Genomic DNA, 9,304 nt, shown 5'->3' with positions numbered 1-9,304 from the left:
GGCCTGAGCAGTGCTGAGTACAGGGGCAGAATAACCTCCCTTGTCCTGCTGGCCACACTGCTCCTGATGCAGGCCAGGATGCCATTGGCTCTCCTGGCCACCTGGGCACACTGCTGCCTCATCTTCAGCCTACCAGTACCCCCAGGTCCCTTTCCTCCTGGCTGCTCTCCAGTCACTCTGTGCCCAGCCTTTAACACTGCTGCTTGGGGTTGTTGTGGCCAAAGTGCAGAACCCTGCACTTGGCCTTGTTCAATCTCATCCCACTGGCCTCTCCCCACCCATCCAGCCTGTCCAGGTCCCTCTGCAGAGCTCTCCTACCGTCCAACAGCTCCACACCTGCTCCTAGCTTGGTGTCATCTGCAAACTTACTGATGCTGGACTCAATGCCCTCGTCCAGATCATCCGTAAAGATATTGCACAGGACTGTGCCCAGCACTGATCCTTGGGGAACAGCACTAGTGCCAGCTGCTGCCAACTGGATGTGGCACCATGTCTCCTCATTTACAGAGCAGCACAAAATCTATGCAGTATTTGTGTTATGTATTTAATTGCTTGCATATTTATTGCAGTTTACTAGTATTTGGTGGATTATTTTTTTCCCTATGACATGAGGATTCATGCAACCTTCTAATTGAATATCTGATTGGCAAGATATATTAAGAAACTATTCCATGGTTATTTTGCCTCATTGGCCTTTTACTTTCTCATGCCAGACCTTCTTGTTACCTTGCCTCTCTTTAGCCTCCAGCATTCATGATCTTCTGCTTACAAGAAATTAGGGCAATATCCATAAAAGGATGTTTCAATTTAGTTTACTCTGCCTTAGATCCAGAAAGCAGGTTTATAGACCTATATTAGGTACCAAGAATAGAATTCATACGCAAACAACACTCCAGCAATAGGAAAAAATTAAGATCATGGTATCTCACCTCTCTCAAGTGTTTAAAGAGCCTACTACTGAGCTGCAGAAATGCATCTGGGACTAGGTCAGCACCCATAATGTCTTCCAGGGGCTTAGAAGTTTCAGCTGTCTGTCTTTAAACAGTTCATTCTTTAATGGTCGTCCTCTGGTTAATTGCTCAGTGTTGAAAAGATGCAGAAAATGGTAGATTTACTGGAGAAAAACTCTTCCAACCCCATGGGTACTGAGGTACTAGAAACTGAAATACAGGTGATAAAGGTGGTGAATTGACTCTGACTTCTACCTTTTGCTAAGCTTTCTCACCGTGTTTTTACCAGCACTGAGATGCAAGTGTTGACTGGATTCTCCCTGAAACTAGGCTTAAGCCACAGTCGTGAAAGCTTCACCTTTTCACAAGTTATTATAAAGTTCACTCCCCACCTGCTACACAGAATCATAGAATCAAACAGGTTGGAAGAGACCTCCAAGATCATCCACTACAACCTAGCACCCAGCCCTAGCCACTCAACCAGACCATGGCACTAAGTGCCTCAGCCAGGCTTTGCTTGAACACCTCCAGGGATGGTGACTCCACCACCTCCCTGGGCAGCCCGTTCCAATGCCAATCACTCTCTCTGCCAACAACTTCCTCCTAACATCCAGCCTAGACCTCCTTCATCACAACTCAAGACTGTGTCCCCTTGTTCTGTTGCTGGTTGCATGGCAGAAGAGACCAACCCCCACCTGGCTACAACCTCCCTTCAGGTAGTTGTAGACAGCAATGAGGTCCCCCCTGAGCCTCCTCTTCTCCAGGCTAAACACCCCCAGCTCCCTCAGCCTCTCCTCTTAGGCTTTGTGTCCCAGGCCCCTCACCAGCTTTGTTGCCCTTCTCTGGACACCTTCCAGCACCTCAACATCTCTCTTGAATTGAGGAGCCCAGAACTGGACACAGTACTCAAGGTGTGGCCTGACCAGTGCTGAGTACAGGGGCAGAATAACCTCCCTCGTCCTACTGGCCACACTGTTCCTGATGCAGGCCAGGATGCCATTGGCTCTCTTGGCCACCTGGGCACACTGCTGCCTCATCTTCAGCCTACTATCCACCAGCATCCCCAGGTCCCTTTCCTCCTGTCTGCTTTCCAGCCACTCTGTCCCCAGCCTGTAGCGCTGCTTGGGGTTGTTGTGGCCAAAGTGCAGTTAACTTCAGTTGTCACATAGCAGCTTTGAAATCCATTTCAATAACAGAGCTTCTAAAAAACTCTCGCAGCTAAGCCATGCGTGCGCAGAACTTCACTCCTGAGTTACTCGTTTCAAATTCTTCATTGCACAGCTTAATGCCAAGAACGCCGCTGAGGGGTAGCAACGGAACCGAAAGCACCATGGCGTCAGGAGGAGGAAACACCTTCGGCGAGTGAATTGACCTTAGGCACCGCTTCCCGTGCCTCGCTTTCAGGGGTGTTTTGAAAGCTTCCAGCTGTGGAGTTCAGCCTCTTTCATATAAAACCCCCCCGGCCCCCTCGGAGCTAAGGTCCCGACCCTCCTGACCTAACACATCGGCGGTATCAGACCCGCGGCGGCCCGCGCTGAGGGACCCTTAGGGCTCCCCTCGCCATCTGGCCAGCTGCTGCCGGCGACAGCACCTCGCTGGCACAGACACACTCTGCCTGCGGCCGCTGCACTCGCAACCCGCCCCGGCCCCTACCCGCCCCGGCCGCCGGTAGCCCGGCGCTAGTTTCCGGTGGGACTTTGCGCCGCGGCGTTTTCCTTCCCCGCTCCGCCTCGGCCCGGCCCGGCGGCGGCGGCGGTTCCCTGGCGGCCCATGCAGTCGCGGGTGCTCTGCCTGGGCGGCGGCGCCGCGGGCCCCGCAGCCCGCAGGGTTCGCCTGCTGCTGCGGCAGGTGGTGGGCGGCGGCGCGGGCGCGGCGCGGTCCGGCCGCCCGGAGGTCAGGGCGCTGCACAGCTCAGGTAATGATCCCTTGCCCCCCGCATGGCCCGGCCTCGGGCCTCCGTACAGCCCACCCTTGGCTTCCTCTGGCCCGGCCGTTTCCCAGGCGCTGACGCTGAGCTCGGGAGTGCGGGCGGAGCCTCCCTGCCGTCAGCCAGGCAGCCTGGAGGAGGCCCAGAGGCAGGTCACCCCCGTACGGCCTGCTGGTTTGTGCAGGTTGCCCTGCTGGCCCTCTCTCTGCCCCTGGTCGTGAGTACTGCGTGAGTGGAAGAAGCGAAGTGACCTCGCCGGCTTGCAGCGGTGAATCGTGTGGCTTGCCGTGGGTTTGGTGCAAAGTGCTTCACTCGGGGCTGAGGAAGGACCAGCCCCGTGGCCTGTACCTGTGAGAACTGCCCTTCCTCACCTAGTGGCGTGTGACCATCTTGTGGCCCTTGCTGTTTCTGCCTTGCTTGGCTTTGCCCTTTCGCTCAGCTGCAGCAGTATCTGTGTGAAAGGTTGCCGAGGCTCACGCGTGTCCGAGTGTGCCGGCGGCATGCGGTAATGAGATAGGGGCTGACCTTGAGCTAAGAAACTGCCTCGCACTGTCCTCTGGTGACCCCTGAGACAGGCGACAGGCCAGAGCAGCAGCGGGGTTGGAAATGGTGACATATATGTGTGGTAGCTGGCGCTTTCCTGGATGCATTCCAAAAGCAACCGAGCTCCTGAACAAAGAACGAGTGATGAGCAGCTGTAAATCAGGGAGCTCGGGTGACAGGTGGTTCTGATGGCAGGGTCCTCGCTAAAGCTCTTAATTGCACTCTATTTTTTGAAACGTTTGCTTCGATTTTAGTGTTTTGTTGTTTGTTTTTTTTTTAACTACATTTCTTTCTTAATTGACCAGTTAATGTCTTTAAACTCTGTAAATGTTCTTTAAATAATTAGTTTCTCAAAGGTATCTCTGTGGTAAAGGGTTGGACTTGATGATCTATGAGGTCTCTTCCAACCTTAGTGAATACTGTAATGAAGCCTTTGAGGAATTGATGACTATAAAATTCCAGGAAGAGATTTTTAAATACTTTGCTTAAACTACTAAAAAAAAGGGGTTAAAAGGGAAAAAAGCAACCCTGTGTGTAACAAGCACCTAAAGGCAGCAGCTCAGCACTTTTCAGCCCTTAGTTGGGATGGGTGACTTTAAGAACAAGAAGCAATTCAGCAAAATGGAATGGTGGCAAATTCGGTGTTATGAAAAATGCTTCATAATTTCCATGTGCTTCAGAATGTAACCTGGAACAGAAAGCCTATGAGGAGAGGCTGAGGGAGCTGGGGGTGTGCAGCTTGGAGAAGAGGAGGCTCAGGGGGGACCTCATTGCTGTCTACAACTACCTGAAGGGAGGTTGTAGCCAACCAGCAACAGAACAAGGGGACACAGTCTCAAGTTGTGCCGGGGGAAGTCTAGGCTGGATGTTAGGAGGAAGTTGTTGGCAGAGAGAGTGATTGGCATTGGAATGGGCTGCCCAGGGAGGTGGTGGAGTCGCCGTCCCTGGAGGTGTTCAAGCAAAGCCTGGATGAGGCACTCAGTGCCTGTGATGGTTTAGGCATTATCCCCCCCCTCCCCCCCCCCCCCAGCTAACTCAGATGGCCTCTGGGAATATAAATGAAGCTATTTATTTTACAGCAGCAAATATACAAGCAGCTATTTACAATATATACAGTTATATACAATTATATACAGAAATATACAAAGGATAAACAATACAAAAGCACAACTCCCCTCCCAGAAACCTGAGTCCCCAGGAGGGGCTCTCAAACCACCCCAACACCTCCCCTGGCCCTCTCAACCTTACCCCAGTTCTCAGGAAGAAGAGAGGTGCAGCCAAGAGGTTAGGGAGCGGGGTTAGTGGGAGCAAGGTTAATGAGATGTGACCAGGTCTGAAGACAAAGGCAGAATGGAAAGACAAAATGGAGAATGTTTTACTTCTTCCCAGAGTTCTCAGCATGACTGTGAGAGAAGAGACACAATTGTTTTTCATTTCACTGCCTGTTATCTAGTTCTTTTACCAAAACATTCTAGCTTGCTTCAAACTAGCACAGTGCCATGGTCTGGTTGATTGGATAGGGCTGGGTGCTAGGTTGGACTGGATTATCTTGAAGGTCTCTTCCAACCTGCTTGATTCTATGATTCTTAGCAATATTGATGAATATGTTGTGTGTGTATATGAATAGTAGAAGTATTCTCATTACGATCAGTGGTGATAGTAGTTTTCTCAGAAAGATTTGACATCAGAGCTCTAGAAAACCTTGTAGTTTTGTAAAAGGCAGGCTAAGAGATAATCTTAGGGATATTTGCCCTCCCAGCACCTGAGACATTCATTGCAGTGCTTCCTGTGCTCCTGTGAATATGGGACTTTGATAGGAGGAATGCGAATTGCTACTTGTTTTTTTGTTGTTCAAAAAACAAAATAAAGAGGATTGCTTGGAGGAGCTATCACTCCTTTGAAGTTAAAAATGTTGTGTGCAGTACCTGGGTTTGCTTTCATTATGCAGCTGCTGTAATTTCAAGTCTCGTAAGCTGTACTGAGGTTGCAGTATCTTTTCCCTCCTGATAATGAAAATTTTTCTGCAAAGGCTGGAAGCTTTTAACAGTCAAATAAATAGCAAATTGTTGTCTGCTCAGTAATTTTGATCTGACATACCTGCCAGACTGGATTTACTGTCTGTTATGGTACCTTTAATGAGCAAGGAAGAAAGTTTTGCCTGAAGAGAGAGGCACCTGCTGGAAAGAGTCCAGAGGAGAGCCATGAGGATGATTGAGGGACATGAGCATCTCTCCTATGAAGAGAGACTGAGAAACCTGGTGCTGTTTAGTCTGTAGAAGGCTGAGAGGAGATCTTATCCATGTGTACAAGTATCAGAGGGGTGAGTCTCAAGTGGATGGGGCCAACCTCTTTTCAGTGGTCAGCAGCAATAAGACAAGGAGCAACAGCTACAAACTGGAACATAGAAGGTTTTACTTCAACATGAAGAGAAACTTCTTTATGGTGAGTGGCACAGGGCACTGGAACAGGCTGCCCAGAGAGGTTGTGGAGACTCCTTCTCTGGAGACTTTCAAAACCTGGCGGGATGCATTCTTGGGGAAACTACCCTAGGGCCTCCTGGCTTGGCAGAGGGGGTTGGACTTGATGACCTCTGGAGGTCTCTTGAAACCTCTAAAGTTCTGTGATTCTGTAATTCTGTGATTTTGTCCTGCTATATAAGAAGGAGCCATGCTTTGCTTTTCCTGTCTGTGTTTGTACAGCAAATACAGCTTTTTGGTGCACTGGGGGCTGTAGAAGAACTGCTGGAGCTATCTAATGGTAAAGCTGAATGTAAATCTCAACAGTGAAAAACACAGACACTAAGTGACTAAAGGGTAATGGGAACATCTAGGAAGGATTTGGGTTGCACAGCTTTATATTAATAAGAGAAATTTAATTTATGGTAACAAATGTTGTGGAAGCATAACTCAGATTAATTTTAAATGCAGGCTTCATGTACCCTTCCAGAAAAAAAAGAAAAGAATGAAGTTTGCTTGCAGAGTAACTGCAGAGGTATTTATGATGAATTATTGTTTTAAACACAGTATGAGCTGCACAAGTGAATTTCTGTGTAACTCCCTTCATGGAATGATTTTGGTTGGAAGGGACCTTTAAAGGTCATCTAGTCTGACCTTTACTGACATTTAATTATTTGCAAAATAATTAAGCTGATGGAATACACAGAGATGCTTTAAAGGAGTTGGTGGGGACAAATACCTAATTTGATGAAAACTGAACAGCTGGATAAACAAAAATCATTGCCTGTCGGATACTACAGTCAAAGGAAGGTCTGTCATGTGCTTTGCTATTCAATGTACATAAAACAACACACACTTTGTCACTTGTGTGGACTAAAATATGTACTACCTTCCTTCATTGTTCTCCACAGCTCTGCCTGTCTAGGCTCACTTTTTATGCCTTCTGAAACCTAGTCAGTCCCAGTTTGTAACAAAAGCTGTGTTCGAAGCCTAAACAGTTGCAGTATTGCACACAGTGTTAATTGCACTGTAATGTTGTTGCTTGTGAGAACTATATCAGACTTCAGAATCCTGCACTGTTTAGTTATCATCAGTGATTGTGGTAAAAATGTATAGTCTGAAATTAGATGAATGGAACTATGTGTTAACAAGGGGGTTTAGGTGTTTGGTTTGGTTTTCTGGATCTCTCACTGTCCAAAGACTACAAAACTGATTGATGATGGATGTAAATGCTGTCTAGCACTTCCTTTTTCCATATTCATTTATGTCTTTGTCTTCTTGAGGTTCACATGTTGACACTAAGGTTCTGGCAATAGCTTTTTCACCGACAAGACCTATGTGAGATACTTAATTCTTTCTTCCCCTGCCAAGTAGAACAGATCACACAGAAATGCATCCAAGTGGATTTTGAGTCTCTCCAGAGAAGGAAACTCCACAACCAATCCTGGGCAGCCTGTTCCAGTGTTCTGTCACTCTCACAGTGAAAGAAATGTTTCCTCGTGTTCCCTTGAGTAGAAGCCAGTAAACAGCTTCTGAGTTAATATTTGGCAGTTCATCAAAATTTAAATTCTCCTATTTAGCAACTGTTGCAGTCCTGATGCATGTTGATGTGTTCTGCGTGTCCTGCTCATTTTAAAACATGAGACCTAAGGTGAATCTGCTTGGCAAACTCAGAGACAGGATAGTTACACAGGAGATGTGGTAGTGAATTTTAAAGCTGTCCTGTCAGTTGTGGTTATCTTGTCAGTAAATGGCAAGTTCTGAAGCAATTCTGTTGAATTTCAGTTTTAGTTTCTTACACATTTGGTACCTAAGCTCAGTTTAGAATAAACCAGTTTTTCTTCACTGAGCAAACTGCACTTCAGGAATCTTCATACAGTTTTAAAGGTCTATGAGCTACTTTTCCACATAAGTATCATTGACCATGAAAGATTTGGAAGGGAGCGTCGCTGTTACCGTATGGACATCTGTTACCATATGACTAAGAGGAGATACTGGATACAAACAGCTAGCAGAAACCTCCCACTCATTGGCCCTCATGCTCATGGGGGATGTCAGCCATCTAGACATCTGCTGGGAGAGCAGTCTGGTATTGTGCATGTGCTCTTTGTAGTTTTGACACTGTTTTAGTAAAAAAAAATGTTATGGAGATGCTGAGGAGCTTGACTGGGGTAACTCTTCATCTGCTGCTCACAAGCAGGTAAGAACTGTGGCTGGTTTGATCATAGATGGCAGTCTGGATTGCAGTGACTGAGCTGTGGATCTGGTGGAAGGCTAGGAAGCTAAGCAGCAAAATTAAGATACTGGACTTAAAGAATCACAGTATCATCATCAGGGTTGGAAGAGACTTCACAGATCATCAAGTCCAACCCTTAACTGCAGGCTGTCACTTATTCAGGAGATCGTTGGGTAACAACTATGAAGAATAAGGGCACTCAGGAGAGCCTGAAAATTTTAAGAGAAAACTTAATGACAGCTCAGGAACAAACCGTTCCACAGAGCAGGAGCATTTGGTATTTCAGCAGGAAGATTGTTTGGCCAAGCAGGAAACTTCTCAGTGAATTAAAACACAAAAAGGGGCATTCAAAAGTGGACATAATGGCAGACAATAGAAGAGGAATGTAAAAGTGCTATTTGACATGTAGGAGCAAAATCCTTACTGTCCAAGAAATTGCAGATATTTAGTCCATGAGGACCTTGATAAACCTGAAGACTGAATAAACAGAAACCTCAAAATGTTTTAAGAAGGAGAAAGAAGTTCTGCTACTGGACTGAAGTATTGCTGTGTGTCGCTACAGACAGGGGAGGAACTGACTCAATAGCAGCTTTGCAGCAAAGGGTTTGAGGTTGCACTGGATGTCTGGTTGAATATGTGCCAATACCTCATAGCAAATAAGGTGAACTACAAATGAGTCTACAGTAGGAGAAGCGTAGGCTATGATAAAGAGACGATTCATCTATAGAAGGCTCTGGTGAGGCTCTGTCTGGATTCCTGGGTATGGTCTCAGGTTCTGTAGTTCTAGAGAGATGCTGAGAAACCAAGGACTGCTAAAATTACTGGGGACCTAGAGACCACCTTATAGTGAGAAGCTGAGTGATGTGAGCTTGTTGGATTTGCAGAGATGCCCTGCAGAAGGACAAGTTTGTTGGCAACTTGTAATGGCAAAAATCCTTAACTCTACTTGGATAATGTATCAAGAGAAATCATCCTGAATTGGGGTGTGGGAGGTTCAGGTGTGACAACGCTGCAAACATTTTTGCTGGGAGAACAGTGTAGCAAGGTTGGCTAGAAAGGGTGTGGAACACATATTGCAAACTTCTTTCTTCCATTTAAAGAAACATTAAAGAAACCAAGCACATATATAGATCTGAGCAAGGTCTTTTCTCTTGCTGTAGGATTCCTTTACTTAAAAATACCTATTTCAAAT

General features: G+C 46.8%; 1 protein-coding gene across 4 annotated transcripts in view; it reads left to right on the top strand.

The window, feature by feature from the left end:
- Nucleotides 1-2,713: 2,713 nt before the first annotated feature.
- Nucleotides 2,714-9,304, top strand: part of VWA8 (von Willebrand factor A domain containing 8) — a 195,399-nt gene continuing 188,808 nt past the window's right edge. For all 4 annotated transcript variants that reach the window (XM_064174552.1, XM_064174543.1, XM_064174534.1 and 1 more), the window contains exon 1: nt 2,714-2,865. In XM_064174552.1, the coding sequence (XP_064030622.1) occupies nt 2,721-2,865 (145 nt within the window). In that variant the 5' untranslated portion in view covers nt 2,714-2,720. The remainder of the gene's footprint in view (nt 2,866-9,304) is intronic.

Source organism: Pogoniulus pusillus, chromosome 3 (assembly GCF_015220805.1).
Source record: "Pogoniulus pusillus isolate bPogPus1 chromosome 3, bPogPus1.pri, whole genome shotgun sequence".
NCBI lineage: Eukaryota > Metazoa > Chordata > Aves > Piciformes > Lybiidae > Pogoniulus > Pogoniulus pusillus.
Note: the sequence above shows the minus strand (reverse complement) of the source record. Positions and strands in the feature narration are given on the sequence as shown.